At 41.4% G+C, this 22,579-nt stretch overlaps 1 protein-coding gene across 3 annotated transcripts in view; it reads left to right on the top strand.

Moving 5' to 3' along the window:
* The window catches only part of cacna2d3 (calcium voltage-gated channel auxiliary subunit alpha2delta 3), a 713,907-nt gene that overhangs the window by 562,164 nt on the left and 129,164 nt on the right, over positions 1-22,579 (top strand). For all 3 annotated transcript variants that reach the window (XR_010002615.1, XM_062969910.1, XM_062969909.1), the window contains 4 exons: positions 4,584-4,667; positions 10,744-10,815; positions 11,061-11,122; positions 19,390-19,457. Coding sequence is in view for 2 of the 3 variants with exons in the window: in XM_062969910.1 (XP_062825980.1) it covers positions 4,584-4,667; positions 10,744-10,815; positions 11,061-11,122; positions 19,390-19,457 (286 nt within the window). In the remaining variant the exon portion in view is untranslated. The remainder of the gene's footprint in view (positions 1-4,583; positions 4,668-10,743; positions 10,816-11,060; positions 11,123-19,389; positions 19,458-22,579) is intronic.

Genomic DNA, 22,579 nt, shown 5'->3' with positions numbered 1-22,579 from the left:
TAAGCAGAACAGAAGAAATGATGATGATGATGATACATGTTTATGGTTATGTTGAATTTCCTTAACTTTCAGACAAACCATAATCTTAGTTAGATAATGTATGACCCTCCTCAGGTTGTTGTAATGCAGTTCCCCTCGTCTCTGCCAGCAGAGTCAATGAAATGTTGAGAGTTGCAATCCAAGAACACCTAAAGGTCTTCACTTGAGACTAATCTAATAATAAAAACCCAGGAAAACACACAGAAGGATCAAATTGCACATATTATTTTCACCTGAGATTACTTCCTCCTTTCATCTTGCCTCTCCCACATGCTAAACTATATTGCACATGAAGTGAGTGAGAAAAAAATGGCTTGTAATGCAATCTGGGTGGCATGTGATCCAGGAAGCAAGAAAGTAATTCTGCTTTGTTGAGATGCATGCAGCTTCATAAAGGAAATCTTGGACTTCAACCATGCTAATGGAAGAGAGGTCAAGCATCAACTAGTCCAACTTCCTGCAATAGAAGGATTATTTAGTCTTAAAGGATCTCTGACAAATGCTTGTTTGGCCTTTGATTTCAAGCCACAGGGACAGAAGATTCTGCAGCCTTCCTGGAGGTCATCTTTAATTGCCTGTCCAATCTTCCCGTTAAGAAGCTTGCAGCCTGAACTTACTGCTTCCGGTTCTTAGTGGCCCTGGAGGATTGTAAACAACAGCCCTCCACTGCTTTATGCCTTTTACATAGTTTAAAATTATTGCTCATGCTTTAATCTCTCTCCTTCACAACCCCCAAGTTAAGCATGCTTTACTCCTTTATCTTTCCCCCCCATCTATCCGCAATCACTTTTGTTGTTCCCCTTTGAGCTCTGGTGAACATTTTGAAGGCAGCCAAGAGATCTCTGATATTCACTGAACCAGAGCTGGCTCAATGCATTTTCTTTGCCCTACAAGTCCTCCAAGTTATGGTGAATATAACACATTGCCAGAAAAGGATGTTGCAATCTAGTACCTGAGCCAAAGCAATGACAACAAACATGCAAGTATATCTCCTTCAACAAAGTGATTAAAAACACAACACTAATACACTAGATAAAAGGTGCTCATTCTGCCTAACAGTAGAACTGAACCATATATCAAGTTGACCTTAAGTAAAAGGAAAGATCATTATTAGGATAATTCATGATCGAGAAATCATTCTGGTATTTGAATATCATGGAATAAAGATGGAAAGAATATTCAAAAATATTCCCCAAAAAGATTTTAAAAGGTTCCCCTTTATTGAGACATCTGATGAAGAAACTATGAGAATCATTTGTGTTTTGGAGATTATTCTGTGCAATAATATTTCTGTATAAAAATGCTGCTTTCTTTTGCAGAAAAAGTGCATTTTATTTTAAAGAATATGTCCCTATCTGCAGATAATATTCAAAAACTGTGCAGTTCTTGATGGTTTTCCTGCATTGGGAGGAGAGTGTTTAAAACTATTCATTCTTACCTTTGAGAATGAAACTTAATGAAGATTTACATCACTGTCATAAGAGCTCAACAGGGAATCCCTCACTTCAAACCTTATGTGCCCCATGTATGCACTGCATGCATCAGGCAAAATGGTATATATAGTCACACAGGAACTGCCTTTTAAAAATATTATCATTATTTATTACATTTTCACAGTCATATAATGTCAAGCATTTGTCCCTGCTGCTACATTTATTCCCAGAACAACCCTATGAAGTGATTTAGATTGAGAAATAGTGCTGGCCCCAATATCACCCAGTGAGGACCCTTCCACACAGCCATATAACCCAGAATATCAAGGCAGAAAATCTCACAATATCTGCTTTGAACTGGGTTGTCTGAGTCCACACTGCCATATATTCCAGTTCAAAGTAGAAAATGTGGGATTTTATTCAGCTGTGTGGAAGGGGCCTGAGCTTCACAAGAAAGTATATATTAAATACTGTTTTTTTTCTGAATTATGGGCTGACATGAATCACATTTGCCATTTTGAAAAAAAGGATGCAACAAATACATTCAAGACCACAATGGTAATGTAAGAAGTGGCAATATGGACCCCTCTTCTCCTCATACTAGTACTGATTTTTAATGAGCAATTAGAGTTTAAGGACTGCCAGGAATCTATGTAAAGTGTGGGATTTAGCAGAAGTTTGAATCTATTTGAAGTCATGAATCAAAATCTTGCCTTGAACCTCATTCTAAGCCTAAGCAAAAGAAACTCATTTTTAAAAAGATGGAATAGGAGAGGAATCCCTTTGTTGTTCAATAATGCCTTTTCCATACTGGCTAGTATCTCTGTCTCCTATCTGACTGTGATGTCATCCTTCTAGTAAACAAAGTAACATATATCTTACTTGCAGATTGCATTTTGATAGCCTAATCCTCTACTTATGTGTCCCTTGGTCTGAACTAAAGTGGGGGGGGGGGGGTGCCTTATCCCTATGAACTAAAGCACTATGGACTATGGGCCTCTAGTGCTTCTTTATTTTAAAACTTGAATTTCTACAGACTAGAATTAATGCAATTGTACACCAGAAATCCATAGCATTGAGCCATAGCAGTTACAGTGGTGTCAAATTACATCAATTCTACAGTGTGGATGTACCCTTTGTGAATCATTAGACTTCTCATGGATGATAAAGAATGAATCCTGGGCCATATTGTGCCACACTTTTGAGATACCTCTATGGCTTTCCTTCAGTTTTGGTCCCTTGTTGTTTGTGTGTGTGTTTGTGGGGTGGGGGATCCACACATCATCTTTGAAGGAAGAGATGAGCATCTTATGTACTTATCCATGAGACATAAAGTACATGCTAGCATATCCTATAATATTTATCATCAATCCACTCCTTTGAGCTTTGGAAAATGGTAGATTTGTGTGAAACCCAAAGGAATGGAATGGTGACAAATTGGATAGGATAGGATGTACTTGATGTCTCATGGATAAGGTCATCCAACTTTATATATTATGGTAAGATCATGCAACTTTATCTACTAATAGTATAGACTAAGTTGATTGGAAAACTACTGAAAGCAATTACATTTTGCACAGAAGGTCATAAATTGAATTACTAGTCCTAACTGGAATACACTCATTGAATAAATTATTGAATGGTAAATTTGCACATATGTACAATCCACTGATTCAGTGGCTCTACTTCAGTTGGCATTAAGAGTTTGAGGTGGAAGGATGATGCTTTTCCACTGACAAAGATTGTGGAATTCCTTATACATCTGTTAGAATATACAGGAAGATAATGAAGAGAAGGGGAGAAAAAATGTCAAAAAGGAGTGGAGTTTGGATAGACCAGTATTTAAGTTAGCAAAAGAGGTCAATATGTGGAATAGTGTTCTGAGACAGAAGCCAAAATCGGAAATGCATAGAAGTTTCACTAGTTTATACCTACATGAATATATACAAGTCAATTCAGTACAGCCTTGAGACTACAAAAACCATGATGTATCATGACCTCTAAAGTACATGCCCTCAAATTTATTCAATTTTCTGATAAGCAATGGCAGCCCACAGCCAGGTAGAAGTTGAATAGGCAACTAGAATTATTATTATTATTATTATTATTATTATTATTATTATTATTATTATTATTATCATCATTATTATTATTCAATCCCTGGCTTAGTTTAGGAAAGCTGATTTTTTTTCATAACTGTACTGTTAATATTGAATAATGCTGAGTAACCAAACTTGCACACAAAATATATATTCCAAATAAAACATTGATGTATTCACTTGAAAAGCTTGCAAAACCTTGCTAAAACTTTAAGCCATACTTTGGAAGTCAGCTTGGGAGTAGAGAAACATTGTCTGCCTCTTTCTAATATGCAGTAGGCAACAGGTTTTTTTTGTTTTTTTTTTTTGTTTTTTTTTTGCATTATAGGAACATTAGTGACTAAATCATTTATCAATCATATTATTTAAAAATATGAAATCTACAGTGTAATGAAGCTAACGATAAAAACAATAACACTCCTTTATTAATGTGTTCTTTGCATTTTTCTCCCATGAAAGAACATAAAATGTAGTATCAACAGATATCAACACTATACGTCAAATGGGTTATTCTTTATCTTATTTAAAGAGTAATATGTATACATTTTGTTGATAACAATATAGGAAATACCACTTCCTGCATGGCTGCAAGATCTAGTTCAGAATGTCTTCTATAAACCTTCAGATTATGACCAAAGACATGTATACTTTCCAGTATAATTATGCAGATGCTGCTGCTGCTGCTGCTACCACTACTACTACTACTACTAGTAATGATGATGATGATGTCTACCACATATATTCCACTTTGTTCTCTCTGTTTCAAGAGCCAAATAAGTTGTGTTTTATAAACTATTTGTGAAAATATGCTTGTTTGTATTCTTCTCTTGGTAGTAACTGAATAATATGCTGAAAAGAGTGGTGACATTATTATTATTATTATTATTATTATTATTATTATTATTATTATTACTTTGTAATAAAGGTGAAATTTGGGACAATAATGAAATTGTTTGCTTTTTTATCCATAATGTTAAAAAACCTCTCTTTTTCGTATTTTTGATAACACCAGTATGAAGAAGGAAAAAAGCGAAGGAAACCCAACTACAGCAGTGTTGATCTTTCTGAGGTTGAATGGGAAGATCGGGATGATGTGGTAAGTAATTTGTTTTATTCCAGCTTTTGAAGAAGACTTGATCCACTCACTGCCAGTCTACATAAGCAGCAGGAAGAAAAGGAAAGAATTAGAGGTATTTCCATTTTACAGAAATTTTCCAACATGCAGATGAAAACTGGGGGCAATTCCTCCTCCTCCCCCCCCCCTCCTCCTCCTCCTCATTAGCTTCTCCTTTTCCTTTGCCTAATATTTGTTCCTTGTTCTATATCAAGAGTTCTCAGGGTAGATTAGAAACAGCATCAAAACAATTCTATAAGTTAAAAACAGTAAAATAATTTGAATAGGGTAAAAACACCATAACCAGCACAAAAAGGTTTTTTTAAATTAAAAAATGGAAACAGTATATAACAGTCTTTCGGTTGAATTAAAGAGGACCAAAGCTCTGGTGAAAAGCCAAATTTTAACTTGCCATCTAAGTGATAAGAATATTGGCACCCATTGGACCTCCAGTTGGGATACCATAGCTGAGAAGGCTGTCTCCTATGTCCCAACACACTGTATTGATTTTACTGATGTGACACAGATGAGGTCGTTCCCGTCCCCCCACCCTAATCTTCAGGCATGTACATATATGACATATACGGGAAGTATCCTTCAAGATCCCAAGAATGTAGGGCTTTAAATACCTTTGCAAGCACCCTGATGTCAGACCCGGAACATATTGGAAGCTTTCAAAATTTTAATGTGAAATATGAATATGTGACTTGGAATACACTTATTCCTTTCATGCTTGCACATTTCAGGATCTTGCGAGATACAAGTGGCCGATAACTTGAGCAGGGGTATTATTGTGTAGATTCCAGATTTGTTTGCATTGTTGTAATGCTCTCTATATTGGTCTGGCTTTGGAAACTTTTGGAAACCTCAAAGGGCCAAAAATGTTTGGGACATGCCGCTGATGTGCTGGTTATCAGGCAGTTCACTGTTGCAATAGCTTCACTGTCTCAGTAATCTTCATTCCAAGCAGAATTCAAAGAGCTGTGTGGACCACTAAAGCCCTATAGGAGTCAGACCATTTGAAATACTGCTTTTCATAGTCTTAAAATAAAAGAGTGTAACATATTCAGAGGAAGGCATTTGTTTGGTCCCTCCATTATTGCAGGCATATTTGGAAAGGAGAGTCTCCTCAGTAGCAGCTCTCACTGTAGGACTTCCTCGGGACGTTTGGTTGGCCTTCTCCCTGCTCTCTTTCTATCAGCAAGCAAAAATCTTTTTACTTAGACAGCTTTTAACTTCTCTTTTAGTGGGAGTGCTCCACCTTTATTTTTATTATTATATTTTAAATCCTTTTGATGAAGACATAGAGTATGTCAGGGCTACTATCTTTATAGGACATACCTCCCCTGTCCAGGTGTTAGTGGACATAACTCCAGTTCCTGTCAGTTAAGTAATATGAAGATTTTAGATAAAACAGAAGCAACAACTTTTATCTAATTTTGTCAGGCCAGCTCGTATCTTTGAAAAGCTTTCTGGTTGCCTATACTGCAGATTAAAATGCCAGAAACTAACCAAAAATGTAAAAAGAACCATATTTTTGGTATCTGGCCAGACACTGAATCCAATATGGAAGGATCATGTTAGTGGTGACCATCCAACACTTTATCTTAGGTATGTGGCACTCCTTCCTTTTTTAGTCCTTTCCATTCCAAGATCTCACTCCTTCTATGGTCATATCATCCATATTTCAGTTCTCTAGCTTAACCACTCTACAACTCCCTTCCATGTGAAGTTTTATTTACATGTCAACCTTTTCTGCCATACTGTATCAAAAGCTTTCCTTATGTCCATGACTTAACCTTTGCCTGGTCTTTATGTTACTTCCTCCATAAATCTGATTTGTTAGGCATGATTCGTTTTGTGTGAATCCATGCTGACTGTCCTTAATTAAATCGTAACTTTCCAGGTGTTCTCCTTTTGGTTCCTGTTGTTTAGCTTTTCCCAGAATGTCTGCATTGACTAAAGTCATGCCTGCATGTCTGCATTTTCCTAGATATTTCCTAGCATGCTTCTCGGATATCATCAGTACATTAGCATCTCTATATCCTCCCAAACTCCACTCATTTAAGAAAGGTTTTGAATATATCAGTGGAAGGTTCCCATATTTACACTGTCACGTCTTTCTGAAATCTGGAATTCATCATTCCTGCCTGTCTCAGAAACACTGTTAGTATTCTGGTATACTCATTTTTTATCTTTTTTCCTCTAACTCGAGGTTATGTTTGCCTCCTCTGCAAAATATATGTCTATTACTGTTAGTCTACCCTGTGCAGTGTGTGAAAAACAAAACAATTCAGGAGTTCAGCACAGCTAATGTTTTTCTGATGATTAATTTTTCTCCTCTTTTTCCCCTTTTCTGGAGCCATACTGCCTCCTTGCCTGAACTCTCTCAAATTCAGTTCATAAACATCTGCCCTGTAATCCGAATGCTTCCCACACTCGTTTCTGCTCCATCAATCTAAACTTTCTTCTCTAAGAGTTACCTAGATTTTTTTCTGATCTTGTCAGATTTCTGCTTAAAGTAAGATTTTCAACTATCATTCTTCATGTTTAGGAATTCAGATCAAAATACTGAACACCATGTAATTGTTGAAATCAGCAGGTATATCAGAATCTGCCAGACATTTTGTGGATGTGTTCTATGTAGTTAGTTGAAAATGTTTTTTCCATCAAGTTTCAGAACACATGAGCAAAATTAAGCTTTCTTCAGATGATAACCAATATATGCACAGGGGCTTGGTGCAGTCTTTTGACTAAACTGGAAAAATTAAGGGACACTTCTGCCTCTGTGATTCCATTTCCTCCTCTCAATGTTCATCATGTTCCCATCATCATCTTAATCTAACCACATCCAATCTAGGCAGCCACTGATGATTCAGTTATTTCTGTGGTCTGTGTGGGTAGGAGTTCCAAGTTGAAACAGTTGAATCTTCCTTTCTTGTTTATTCCAAACCTTGTCCACCCACACACCTCAAAGATCTGGAGTGAGCAGAGTTCTATTTAATCTTGTTTTGGAACTTCTAAAAGGATTTTCTCACTTATCTCTTCAGTAATTCTTGTCATAATGCCAAATACCATACAGAGTCCTTTTTGCCATGACTGCAGTCTTCAGCTGCTGCTTGGACCCACTAGTCTTAACAGTGCTGCAGCCATAAGGCAGTCAAACAGCCACTTCTCCAATGGGTTTATGTGGTAGCTCTGGTCCAGTTGGGTAGCAGATGTCAAAGGTTCATTTCCAACCCTGGTAGCTGTTTGTCTACTCATTCACTAATTCGCTCTTTCTGAGTAGAGAGGAGAGGCAGTAGATGCAATAGGTCCAAGCCCCACCCACCACCAAAACCAAAAACCAAAGGGCCCTTACATACTATGAAGTTATGACATCGTAATTCCAATTAACAGCCATGGGTACATCCTATGAAATTCTGGGATTTGTAGTTCATGGGACACTATTCCTCCGTAAATTCTAGTGAAAACAGATTGCTTTATTTTTGTGTTTTGAAAAGTCCCCTGAAATCAGCCCTGTATTTGTATAAAAACATAGTTTTAATGAGTTCTGGATGTAAGGAAAATGAGGATAACCAAAATGCTTGAAGATCTGAAGGCACACTTTGTAAAGATCAGCTTGTGGAGCTGGATATATTTAAATTGGAGAAAAAGGGGAAAATATATATCATGATAGCTGTCTTAAAATCAGGTAGAATGTTATACCAAAGATTAGGTGAGCTTGCTTTCTGTTGCTATGGAGACTAGAACATGAACCAACGTGGAAAAGATTCCATCAAATCATTGGGAAGAACCTCTTGACCATGAAAAGTGTTCAAAAGTGGAATAGTTTGAGTCAGAGGGTGATGGATTTGCTTTCTTTTGAAGTTTTAAAACTGAGGTTGCATGGACATCTTTTGGGAGTGCTTTATTTGTGTATTCCTACATGGGAGGAGGTTGATGTTGATAGTGCTTGCACTTCATTCCAGTTCCATGAATCTGAGGTTCTGATTTCCTACAATATCAACTCATAGAATCATAGAATAGTAGAGTTGGAAAAGACCTCATGGGCCATCCAGTCCAACCCACTAACTGTGTCATTGTGCTATACATTTAGGTGAATATTTCACTCCTTCATATATTTCCAGTGTTTAGTTTGCTTTCTAACATTGCACTCATTAATAACTACTGCTCCTTCTGAGATATTAGTGCAAATGTACCTTTATGTAATGCTGCCTAAAGTTACTGTAATTGATAAAATGAAAGAAGTAAAAATGGACCTTTATATTTATAAATATATGTTCTGTTATCAATTTTTTACAATACTTTGCCTAAGCAGAAGAAAAATGTTGTTCACTCATGTCACCAGGCACTAGTTTGAACCATGTTGAGGTTGCAAAACAAAAAGTCTACAGAATAGATGAAAAATGGTACTATAAAGCCAAGAACTATATTCACTGGGTAAAAAAAAATAATTCCCCTATGCATACTTGATCTTAAAAGCTATGAGGGTTTTTGAGGCTCTTTTTGTAAATCTGCAACTTGCCTGAGGGCTGTGTGGGGAAGTAGGTCCTGGAATACTGCAGGCTCCGAAATGGAGAAAAATGAGAAACATGTTAAAGATAAATGGAACAGTTCTTTAAACATTAGAAAGTAGATTGGTAATTAAGACCAGCTCTCCAAGTCCAAAACCACAAAAGTTAAAAAGGGAAAATATTTCCAGCATTGCCCATTACACATTGTGTGTTTTTTAACCCCCTCAAAACCCCTACAGTAAAATATATGTTTCATTTTATACATGCCTCCAGCCAGAAAAAAAAAATACTCTTTTCACTCACTGTAGAATAGGATTGTTAATTTTAACCTAGACATCCCAAAATTTAATTTAAAGAGCTGCAGACACTGCAGTTTTCAGCTGGTCATCCATGTTCAGGTTCTTCACAAAAATAAAATCAGCAATTTAACTGACAAAGTTTGGCAGACCCTCCATTCCTCTCCATAATGGATTGCAAATTTGTCTCCTTTGCCTCTCAGTCATACATGATAACAATAAGACCCAAGCTAGGAAAAGTTGTCTTTTTGAACTATAACTTCCCAGAAGCTCCCACTGCTGTGGATGGGGATTCTGGCCCTTTAGTCAAAAGAAGTAACTTTTTGAACTCTGATTTAGAATGAAAAAAGATAAATAGATGAAGTGCTAGGAAAGAAAACATGTTGATGTTTGTGCATTAAGGCATCATTGCCTTAGGGCAATATGCAATATACTGCCTTTCCCAAACACTGATTTCTATTTCCTAAGACAAATCAAATACTCTATTGTTTACAAACAACAACAAGGGGTGAAAGGGGGGAACCCAGGTCTACAATTGAGCAATACATTTGCTACTAATCATACTACCACAAAACTGTATTCGTTTTTAGGTTTCCCCAAAATCAGTCTCACTGAAAGTGGTACATAGTGCAGGGGGTGGGGGTGGGGCCAGATGTAATGTGGGAGTTTTACCAGATAAAATGGAAAACATCATACATGACCACCATCTGTTTCACGGCTCCGTTGTCTGGTCTAAAGATGCATGAGTTCCTTGCTGGTTCATTTATCACATGCAACTGGTAAACATACCCTAAAGCTATGTTGTGCATAAAACAAAGTTTGGTGCATTCAACAACCAGAAGGCAAAGGCATCACTATCTCAAACCAATTTTGAATTGTGGAGTAAGAGCTTTTGAGAGGTGATTGTTGTAATTTCTGTTCCCAATCTATAAGCTGCTCAGCTACTCTTTACAAAGAAATATACACTTTGACTGTATGAAACACACACAGAGAGATAAGGCACCAAAATGTATGTGTGTCTGTTCAGAACTTCCTGTTGATCCCAAAACATACAGTTCTTTATTCATCCATGATCCCTTTAATAAACAATCAAAATTACTATCAGTAGTTATCAAATAATGTGTGTTTTTCACCGGTTAAGTCAAAGACCTTCATTTTGTTCAAATAATGTATAGGCTTTGATTTAATTTCTTTTTCTTAATTTCTTCTTTGGGTATGTACTTATTTCTTTATTTTTAATGTTAGCTTCGAAATGCCATGGTGAATCGGAAAACAGGAAAATTCTCCATGGAAGTGAAGAAAACAGTGGACAAAGGGGTATTGTATAGAAAATATTTTCCATCTAAATGTAGTTATAATGGGAGAGAAAGAGGAGACAATGCTAGTTTAAAGAGTATGGAAAACTTTCCATCAGAAATTATTTCTTATATTATATTAATTGTGGGTCAGATATAAACACTTGCATGTGTCTTGCCATGGATTATACATTTACGTTTGCATTTAATCCTGCAAGCTTTTCATAACAAAACTTGCTTCAGTTTTCTTTTACTTTTTATACCTAGAAACGAGTGTTGGTGATGACAAATGACTACTATTATACAGACATCAAGGGGACTCCTTTCAGGTAGGGCAGCACATAACAAATGGAACATTTTGTCAGGCTCATTGCAGTTGCAGTTGTGCAAACCTTACATGCTCATTAAATGCTTATCAGAAGGGGCTGACAAGAACATGTCCCTGGACAATGCTGAAAGGTACTTTCAAGCATGCCATGTCAGGTTTTTATTTGGCAATGGGAAGATTGTGAAAGGTAAATGCTCTGGATGTGGCCTTAACTTGTATTATATAAAAGTGTCCCATGGTCTTATGCCTCCTTGCCACTGAAGACAAGCAGTCTTGTTTCAAAACAGTACAGGCAGTCCCTGAGTTACAAACATCTGACTTACAAATCATTCATAGATAAGAACGGGGGTGATACAACAGGAAGTGGAAAAAATCAACCCTTCAAAAAGAAAATTCACCCCTGAAACAGTTATCCTGGGGAAAAGGTATCTCTACTGTAGCTTTCTCACCAATCCTTGTTTCCACAATAAGCCAATTTTTTTCAAAATCCAATGATCATAGTGACAGAAAGTGAGGTGAAATCTTTTGAGTGAATTACAGACAGCAAAGTATGTATGTGTGCATACATACATACATACATACATACATTTGCGTTGGCTAAATTTAGCTACTTCTATCATTCAGAAGAACTTGATTACCACTATACAGATGTAATTGTTGAACCTTTCAGCTTAGGTACAAGTAAGATTAAAATGGTTTGTTATATAGAAAGTGCTATACATTGCAACATTAAAAATAAAAATTATCATCATCAAATGAGGTTTACCAACTATTATATCCGAAACATTCACCAACAATTACAGCTCTATAGTGGTTAGGTATAACATACTCTTCTCAATGCTAGAAGTAGTAGAATTTAACCAATGCAAATGTGGAATATATTCTTTTCAGGAATTTTGGAGAATTCACCATCGTTTGCAAATTTCTTCATATCAGGGTTGGAAAGTAAATGTAGTTTAAAATTTTACAATGTGGGTGAAAGCCACACTGCTGCTTTCCACCTATGCTTGGCCAAGACTTGTGTTAGGGGTCAGAAGCAAAGGATACACCACACTACACTAACACTACATGAACACCAAAAAACCCTGCCATTGCTCAGCAAAGTCCAAGCTCAAGGAAGTCTTTTGTAGCCTTTTTATAGCCAACCTAGGAAGATCCAATTACCAGTCTGATTGGAAAAAACAGGCATGTAGCGAGGGGGCGGTTCACGAGAAGGGCGGTTCACGAGAAGCCCTTACATTTATTATTTAAACTGTTATGTCTATTCATATCATGATCTGATCACCATGCTCAATATATCCCATATGCATGGGGGTATTGGGATAACGATACGAAAGGTTTGCTAGGGTAGTGTCAGGTTCTCTTCTCCCAGTTGTGCTGTGGGTCCGTCTTCCAAAGAAAGCACCAAGACACACGCGGGTAGATTCCAACAAGTTTTATTGTACTGAATACCAGAACCTTCTTTTGTGCCACATATATAGGGACTCTTACATACCAGAGGGTCATTGATGTTTTATGGCCGGCCTGCTTTATGGCTGGCATCTGTTCTTTGTCCGCTGAGCAGAGATGTCAAGGATTGGAGATCCTGACATCATGCCCCCCCAAAAAACCGTCCTCCCCCCTCGTGTGGAGGTTTGTGTGGGTTTTGAGCGTGAAACATCTTGATGAGTGTGGGTGCATTTATGTCAGAATCCCTGACCCATTCTGATTCACTGAGGGGGAAATGCTTCCACCTGACGAAATATTGGAGAGTGTTTTTCCTGACTCTGGAGTCTAATATTTCCGCCACCTCATAGTGTTGGTTGCCGCCTATCATGATGGGCGGGGGCAGGGGCTTGGCTGGGTGCCAGTGGGAGCTCTCGGGAGCTGGTTTGAGGAGACTGAAGTGGAAAACGGGGTGAATCATCCTGTAGAACTGGGGGAGTTCTAGTTCTGCGGTGACTTCATTCACTAGTCTTTTGACCGCGAAGGGGCCAATGTATTTGGCTGCCAACTTCTTGGTTGGCTGCCTTCCCTTGAGGTATTTGGTGGAGAGGTAGACCTGTTGCCCTGGCTTGAGGTCCCAATCTGGTCTCCTGTGTTTGTCCGCTTGGTGTTTGTAAGCTGCCTTGGCCTCGTCAAGAGCCTGTGTGATGACAGGCCATGCGTCCTTGATTCTTGCCATCCATTCTGCAAAGGGGACTGGGTCAGACTGGATGACCTCTGGGGTTGGCAGCGTGCGGAGGTTACGGCCGTAAACTATCTCGAATGGGGAGTGCCCTGTGCTGGAATGTACCGAATTATTGTAGGCCACCTGGGCATAGGCCAAAAACTTTGACCAATTATCCTGTTGGTAGTTGGTGTAACATCTCAGGTATTGTTCCAGCACCTGGTTGACCCTCTCTGTTTGCCCGTCAGTCTGGGGGTGGTATGCCGTGCTGAGGGCTTGCTTGGCCCCTAATTGGCGTAGGAACGCTTTCCAAAATCTGGACACAAATACGGAGCCCCGGTCCGAAATGACCTTCGAGGGAGCCCCATGGTGCTTATAGCAATGTTCAATGAACAATTGCGCCAACTGCTCTGCATTGGGCATGCTCCTGCATGGGATGAAGTGTGCCTGCTTGGAGAAGAGGTCTACTACTACCCAAATCACGGTCTTCCCATTGCTGGGGGGCAGGTCTACAATGAAATCCATGCTGATGTGTTCCCAGGGGGCTGCTGGGTTTTCTAGGGGCCTGAGGAGCCCTGATGGTTTGCCCCCTCCCCCTTTCACTGTGGCACAGACTGGGCATTGGTGAACATACGCCTTCACATCCTTTCTCATGAGAGGCCACCAATATTTCCTCCGCACTAAATGCAGAGTTTTTACAAATCCAAAGTGCCCCGCTGTTTTGTTGTCATGATGATCGTGAAGGACCAGTTTCCTTTGGTCCTCAGGGACATACGTTCTGCTGCCTTTCAGCCACACCCCGTCCTTATAATCTAATTCCTGATAGTGTTCCCTGAGCCAGGGGTCCCTGATGTCCTTCTCTGGGGGAGGGGTGGCCTCTGGTCCTGTCCCCTCTTCCTTCGCCTTGCTCCTCGTGACCACCCCCATTCCCAGCTGGGTGTTGGAAAAGATTGTCCCCATTGTGAGTTGTTTATCTGCGTGGTACTGCGGCAACCTGGATAAGGCGTCCGCTAGGAAGTTTTCCTTTCCAGGCAGGTACTTTAGCTCAAAGTCAAATCGGGCAAAGAATTTGGCCCACCTCAGTTGCTTTGGGGTCATTTTGCGTGGTGTTTGGAGTGCTTCTAGGTTTCTGTGATCCGTGTACACTACAAATTTGTGAGGGGCTCCTTCCAAAAGGTGCCTCCAGGCTTCTAAGGCAAATTTGACTGCGGCAGCTTCCTTTTCCCAGATGGGCCAGTGTGACTCTGTTGTGTTGAACTTCCGGGAGAGGTAACTACAGGGGCGCAAAATGCCCTTGTCATCCTTCTGGAGTAACACTGCCCCCGTGGCTGCGTCACTGGCATCTACTTGTATGACAAAGGGGTGTTGGGTGTCTGGGTGTTTCAGGATCGGCTCTGAACTCATGAGAGATTTTAGCATTTCAAAGGCCTCCTGGGCCTCCCTGTTCCAGGGCAGTTTTGCGCTTGGTTTGGGCTTGGCATCTGATTGAGCTCCCCCTCCCTTTTTCTTCGTTTTGAGCATGTCAGTGAGGGGCAGTGCTACCTGGGCAAAGTTGGGTATGAATTGCCTGTAGAAATTTGCAAATCCCAGGAAGCTTTGTAGGTGCCTCCGTGTCCTGGGGGGCTCCCAGCCCAGTACTGCCTGCACTTTGCTGGGGTCCATCTCAATGCCCTGGCTGGAGATGCGGTAACCCAAGTAGTCTAGTTTGTCTTGGTGGAATGCACACTTGGGCAGCTTGACATACAATTGGTTGGCCAGCAGTTTTTTTAGTACTTGTCGTACTAGGGGGACATGAGATTCAAGGTCATTAGAAATGATGAGGACATCATCCAGATAACAGAGGACACCTTTACCTAGGTGTTCCCTGAGCACTTCGTTAATGAGATTTTGGAAGACTGCAGATCCGGATTTTAAACCAAAATTCAAAACTAAAAATTCGTACTTTCCATAGACAGTGTTTATGGCTGTCTTATATTCGTCCCCTGCTCGAATTCTCACACGATGAAAAGCTTCCTTCAGGTCCAGTTTGGTAAAGATCTTACCAGTGCTAAGTTGCGCCAGCATGTCTTTAATCAAAGGGAGGGGATATGATTGTGTGGCGCTGATTGCGTTTAGGTGTCTATAATCGGTGACCAGCCTCAGTGAGTGATCTTTCTTTTCCCTGAAAAAGACTGGCGCACCCAAGGGTGACATGGAAGGGCGAATAAAGCCCCTGGCCAAGTTCTTGTCTAGGAATTCTTTCAGCGCAACCCTTTCTTTGGGAGTCATGGGGTAGGTTCTTTGTTTGGGCATGGGGGAGTTGGGCAAGATCTCAATAGCACAGTCTGTATCTCGATGGGGAGGGAGTTTGTCACTCTCCTTGTCATCAAAGACATCTGCTAAGTCTGCATATTCTGCTGGTATCCGGGGACACCCTGCCTCGTCCCCCAGTGTTTGAGAGGTGGGTGTGTTGCCCCCTCCCGCCAGTGGGTGAGCTGGGCTTCCTGCCATGTGCCCGGGGTCTTCCCTCCCCCCTTCCTGTTCTCCAGTTGAGGTGTTTGTGTTCCTCTTTGGCCCCCCAACCTGGGCTGTGCTTCCTGCCATTTGCTCTGGGTCTTCCCTCCCCCCTTCCTGTTCTCCTGTTGAGGTGTTTGTGTTACTCTTAGGCCCCCCTTCCTGGGCTGCGCCTTGTGCCATTTGCTTGGGGTCTTCCCTCCCCCCTTCGTGTTCTCCTGTTGCGGTGTGTGTGTTGTTCTTTGACTCAGCGCTTCCTGCCATCTGCTCTGGGTCTTCAGAGCCCCCTCTTCCCCCCCCCTCCGGTGGGCAAAGAGTGAGTGTGCTGCATCCCTCATCGGCCCCTCCCCTCTCGCTTGCCTTCAGGTCCCGTAAGTGGTCCCTGCATGCCGGGTCTGTGAAACTGATGTCCCCCTCCCTCCATTTCACCATGGGGTTGTGTCGTTTCAGCCAATCCAAGCCTAGGACCAATTTGTAGCGGGCCGTGGGCGCAATTATGAACTGGATGGCCTCCCAATGGTCTCCCACCCGCAACAATACTTGTTCAGTCCTGTATTTACAGAGCCCCCCTTTCATTTCGCTCCCATCCATCTGCACAAAGGTTATTGGTGAGCGAAGCTTCACTTTGGCCAACCCCATCCCAAGCGCGACCTCAGGCTTTATTATGGATTTTGTGCAGCCTGAGTCCAGGATTGCCCGCATGGGCGAGTCTGTTCCAGTCCCTCTTTTGCCCAGCTGCACCTTCAGCCAGAAGGGGGATTCTGTGCCACTCACCACGGTCTTGGAGCGTCGCTTCCGTGCTGCCTGGGGCGGGGAGGATGCACTGCCAGTCTCTGCTGCTCCAGCGCGCCTCCTTCCTTCTGCCTGGACGCCGGCGCGCTTTAATCCAGGCAAACCTCGTTTCCCGAGAGCTGTTCGCTGCCAGAGGAGGCATCTTGGGGTCCGTCGCAGGGGGTCTCCGGCCGTTTCTGCTGCTTTGCTGCCAGTGCTGTTGCGCTGGTCTTCTTCCCTGGGTTGAGGTTGGCCTTGGGCTGGCCTTCTCCTGTCCTGCGTCCTGCAGGTTTCTTCCCGCCTCCTGGGCAGGAGGTGGCCAAATGCTCCTCACCTCCACACCGTAGGCACAGGCCCATCTTCCACCTCCGATCCTTCTCAGCCGGATCAAGCCTGTCCCTGTTCTTCGAAGGGGCACGGCTTCTGCCCGCAGTGCTTCCGGCTGAGGGGGTTTGCTTTTGGCGGAAGTTTTTGATTTCCTCCTTCAGCACCTCCCCCTCACCAGCCGCTTCCACCCATCTGTCCAGGGTGCCCGGGTTCTCCCTGGCCAGCACCCATTCCACCAGGTCTGGCCTCAAGCCCTCCTTGAACACTTCAATCCTATAGGCTTCGTTCCACTCAGGTAGCAAGGAGGCCAGCCTTCTGAATTCCAAGGCAAAGTCCTGAACGGAGCGGGCGCCTTGCTTCAGGCTCCTGAGTTTCGCCCTGGCTTTTTGCTTGCGCAGGCGGTCCTCAAAGCGGGATCTCAGTGCCCCCATGAAGGCATCCAAGTTGTTGAGCTCCGGTGCCCTCATGTCGTACAGCGCCAGGAGCCATTCAGAGGCTGCTCCTTCGAAGTGGTCGGCCACATGTTGGACCTTGTCCATTTCGCTTTCAAAAGAGCCTTCCCACTTGCTCATGAAGGTAGCCACTCTCATCAAAAAGAAAGGCAGTTTCTCTGGGTCCCCATCAAAGGTGACTTGCAACTTCCTCTCCTCTCTGTAGTGCCGGCCTCGCTGCCCCCCCTCTTCCCCCAGTCCTTTGTCTGTAGTGGGAAAGGGCTGCCGCGGAGAAGCCGGGGGAGGTTACCTGAGGGGAAGGAGCGGCCGCTGGGGGGACGGAGCTGGCGTTCTGCCCCCTGGGGCTGCCCTGTTGTGCCAGGATCAGGGAATGGACCATCTCCCGCAGTTGTGCTATTTCTTGCCTCATCTCCTGCATTCCTTGACTCTCCGTCGGGTGGGGGTTGCCAAGCTCCCAGGCGGTGGATGGCTTGGCTCTGTGCGGCCTCTCCGGCCCCGCTGGCGTGACCCTCCATTGCGTGGCCACGGTTGGGGGGGAAGTGGCTGCGTCCACGGGGGTGTGGGATTCTTCCCTCTCCCCTCCATCGGAGCTTGCTTCCTCCGAGAGGCTGAGGGGTTCCTCCCTCGTTTCTCCATCGGCGCTTGCTTCTTCTCCCCGGGAATATTCCAATTGGTTCTCTCTCTCTCCTCCCTCCATGTTGCTGTAGGTAGGAGCTAGAGAAAGTAGGTGATTCAGTACAAATTGTCAGGTTCTCTTCTCCCAGTTGTGCTGTGGGTCCGTCTTCCAAAGAAAGCACCAAGACACACGCGGGTAGATTCCAACAAGTTTTATTGTACTGAATACCAGAACCTTCTTTTGTGCCACATATATAGGGACTCTTACATACCAGAGGGTCATTGATGTTTTATGGCCGGCCTGCTTTATGGCTGGCATCTGTTCTTTGTCCGCTGAGCAGAGATGTCAAGGATTGGAGATCCTGACAGGTAGATCCTGTCTCATCCAGACTCAGCACCCCCCTTCCAAATGGCGGCCTTTTTAGCACGTATCTTTTATTGATGATGGATTATGATGTGCATCACTGGTTCTCAAAATTTGGTTCTTCAAATGTTTAGGAGTTCATCTCCCAGAATTCCCAATCATTGCCATGCTCTTTAGATGTCTGTGAGCTGAAGTTCAAAATATCTGACAGACCACATTTTGAGAACAACCAATGTAAATGCCTTCAAGAAGGTATACTTTATACTACAGTATGAAAGAATTTTTGAGAATTGTTTTCTGGTGGTTGATAACCATTCTCAAGTGAGTTATATACCCGAGCATGGTGAAGTGATCATGTCTCAAAGTGAAAACCATATGTTTTTATCTTATTGATTACTTGCCAGTGTCAAAGTCACCTGCACAGCTATTTCATGAAAGTTTTAGAAACAAAACAAAATGTACTACAGTCATTCTTTAACAATAGATTATATAGCAGCAATCCTCATTTTGGGACAGTTAATATGGCAAGCAGGAGTTAGAAGATAAGCCCAATGTAGTAATATTTCCATCTCAGCAATATTAAATGAGGCCAAAATATATAACAAAGAAATTATGCCAAGTGTGTCATTAAACCCCCATTATCACATTCTTGTATTTCTTTGCTCTCAGCAGCTTTGCTGGCTCCCACACTATCAATACGGGCTCTTTCTCCCTACAGATGATTTTCATTTGTAGAGAGTTGCCTTCTTCTCTGTGAGAGCCCATGTTCAAATCTTGGCTGAAAAACAAAGCTGCTGGGAGAACAGCACTGACCTTGGTTGGGTTTGCATTTTCGCTTGCCAATGACTGCATGGGTTATTGCACTTCAAAATACACAAATGTATGCAGTCCATTGCTGTAGGCACAACAAACAAGGAATGGGCACTGAAATGGCTGGTTGAGCAATAAGCACACCCACCAAAGTTTTGAAACAAAATGGAATTGTTTTTAGAGCAGGAACGAAAAGTTTAATATAGCCTTTTCTGTATTTTCTTCCCTCGCTGCCAGCATTGTTTATGCCACAGATTTCACAGTCTGCTTTTTGTTTATCTGCACAGTTTAGGTGTGGCTCTCTCTCGAGGGCATGGCAAATATTTCTTCAGAGGAAATGTGACTATTGAAGAAGGTAATATTTTGTTACTGAATCAGATTTTTCAATAGAGTAAATTAACCTTTGAATGATAATTCCTTTAAGGCATGGCGTAGCATATCTTTGGTTCTACAGGTGTTTTTGGACTATCGTTCTTATATTCCTTTGCTGTTGTCCATGCTATCTGAAGTTTCTAAAAGATGAAATCTAAAGCAAAGCTGAAAGATCAGTATCAGGAATATGTAATCAATGCCATCAAGAACTATGGGTTTTCCAAGCGCTTTCGTTAATGACATTAGTTCAACAATTTACTCTTTAATTCATTTAGTTGTGTTCATATTTGTGTGCAGATTGACATGATGTCTAATTAAATGGCAACATGGAGACATTATTATAGTTCTCACATTAGGGATACCCTTACATAAAATTTGTATTTTTCATAATGAAAGTATTACCATAAGAGCATCCGTTCACATACATTTAGTCTCTGAATTGTACTCCAATACATAACAGCTATTCCTATGTGATTTTGAAGCATATTGGATAACTTCTTCCCACTTATTTTTTTACAGTGTCTGAGTAATTTAGGTGAGAGAGCTTTCATCTCCCATTGCCAATCAGAGTAGATGATTTGGAGAGACGGACTAACCCTAGAGAAAGCAGTTTCTGCGCCAAGCAGAAATCTGCACCAAGCACAAGATTCAGCTTGGGCATCAATCTTGAACATAGACCATGAATTTGTAAAGCTGCCTAATTAGAACAGAGGAAGTTTTATACAACAACAACCTTTGCAGGCAGGGAGTTCTTCCTTCCCCAACAGAATATACTTATCCTTCTTCTTTTTTTTTTTTTTTTTTGGAAGGGAGAGAGGCTAACCTATGAGAGATAGTGCTACAGAGATGGACCTGGCTAAGAAACCTGTAAAAGTTAGAAGAATTTGTATGTAGTGGTTTTGTAGGAGAAGAATCAATAGATCGGAGTTGAACCGCTCTTTTTTCAATTTGTAGGGGAATCAGTCACACTATAGATTTCTCTAGGTATGAAACCTAAATTTCACAGGACAGTTGCATAGACTAGGAAGCTACTGAATCTGAAAAACACTTGGAGAAAATTTTTGACTTATTTTTGTTTCCTTTTCACTTCTCTACATCTACTATCAACTCCTGTCCAATTCCATTGCCAGTGTCTTTGCTGCCAGTGACAGAGGGAGAATGACTTTAACATCCAGCATTTTTATATAGCAAACACCTGGTGCTAAATCCTCCAGCTCTCCCGTCCACTTCTGTAATCCATCAAAACTCTTCCAATATTTCTGTGGAATATTGGTAGCAAAAATACTAAACAGCTGCATATTATCCTGTATAATTATGTATACATCTAGAATTTTTAGTCAAAAAACCAGCCCCACACACATCAGTCATCTTATTCACAAGTCAATGTATTGTATCTTAGCTGTTATCAAAAAAGGAACTATCCCCTTCTCTGGTTAGAGTGGTAGAAAGTGAAAATGTATTCCATTCTGGGATAACCTAATATATGCATCAACCCCCTTACTTTCTCCACCACGGCACTGCTTCTGGCCTTTTTGAAAGTTCAAGTAGGAAAATGACATTGGCAGCCAGAAGTGACACTGAAATGACACTGGTACTTTGCTCTCCCTGTAGAATAACCCTTAACTTATTCACTTCATATGAAAATCCATGATTTTGGCATCTAAATCGGCCCTCAAATTAAACATGAAGTCAACTTATACATGAGTATATTTCTGGTCCGTCAGTATCCTTCACAATGTTTAGTGGGCACACTTATTATTATTATTATTATTATTATTATTATTATTATTATTATTATGTTTGTTTATACCTTGCTCTTTCTGTCCACAAGGAGACTCAAAACAGCTTACATTAAAGGCATTTCAATACAATTTAATAAAGCTGTGCAAAAATTCGGATGTGGTTGTAAGTCATGAGTATTTCAGCAAATTCGTACTTACAATGCAACTTACAAATCCAAAGCACACCCCCCCCCCCCCAAATGCTGCCTCCGAATGCAGATGAATCAAAACACCCATCTCCAAAAGTTCGGTTGTTTTCGTATGTCTCCATAAGTCAGCTTGTTTTTGAGTGCAAGCAAACTCTCCTGGCTGGTGCAGCCAACCTTTCTCCATCATATGGTCTCCTCAGCCTATCAGGGCTGAGGGAGAGGGGAAGGGAGAAGGAAGATCCCCGGCTGCTGCTGTTTCTCCTAAATCATAGCAGCTGTCGACCAGCCAGCCAGCAGCCATGTTGCCTCCCCTCTCGTTATTCTGAGAGGGAGATCGATCGAGATATCAGGAGTTCAGTTTTGGTCTGTTCTCCAATGCTTTTGCATGCAGCTGCCAGCTTGTGAGCCTAGCAGTCTAGCAACCACAGCCAGCCAGCAGCCAGATAGCCACAGCTAGGATCCCTTTAGAATCATTTTGTTAGTCTAGCAGCCAGCCAGCCAGCAGTCAGGCACTGCAGCCACCATTTAGGAGTCCTTTAGGACCATTTTCTTTATGCATGTGGGATTTTTCCATTTACTAGGATACATTTGAGGGGCAAGGAGTTTCATTTACTAAGGATTCATTTAGAGAGTGACTCCATCAATATCCTGACATTGAAAAAAATCCTTAAAACTCAGTGGATGTGTGAATCTTTCTGAAACTTTGGAGGAATTATGCCCTGGTTATATGTTGTGTCATTGTAGAGAAAGTCAAGGTAATAGCTCTTGTAGTTTAGATGTTATTCCTAAAATCTTTTTTAAATTCCCAAAAATCAGTAGATGAGTGAAATGTTCTGAAACTTGAGGGGCTTGCAGTAGTAGATGCAGCAAGTTTCATCCTAATAGCCATAAAAATGACAAAGAAATTTGTTCCCATTGGTACAAATAGACAGATTAAAACAACAAAATATTAACAAATTTTTGATGTTCCGAATTTGAAACAAAATGGACCCCTCAAGATAGTTTAGAAACACTTACAAAATGAAACAGGGGCATACTAAATTTGTATTTCAAAATGAAATTGATTTTTGGCATTTCACACACTTCTATAATTTAAAATATACAAATATACAAACATTAAAACAGAATTAAATGTCATTGTTATTTTAAAATCCAGTTAAAATCCATAACAACAC

Source organism: Anolis carolinensis, chromosome 2 (assembly GCF_035594765.1).
Source record: "Anolis carolinensis isolate JA03-04 chromosome 2, rAnoCar3.1.pri, whole genome shotgun sequence".
Lineage (NCBI taxonomy): Eukaryota > Metazoa > Chordata > Lepidosauria > Squamata > Dactyloidae > Anolis > Anolis carolinensis.
The sequence above is the reverse complement of the archived record's forward strand: the minus strand, read 5'-3'. Positions and strand labels throughout refer to the sequence as shown.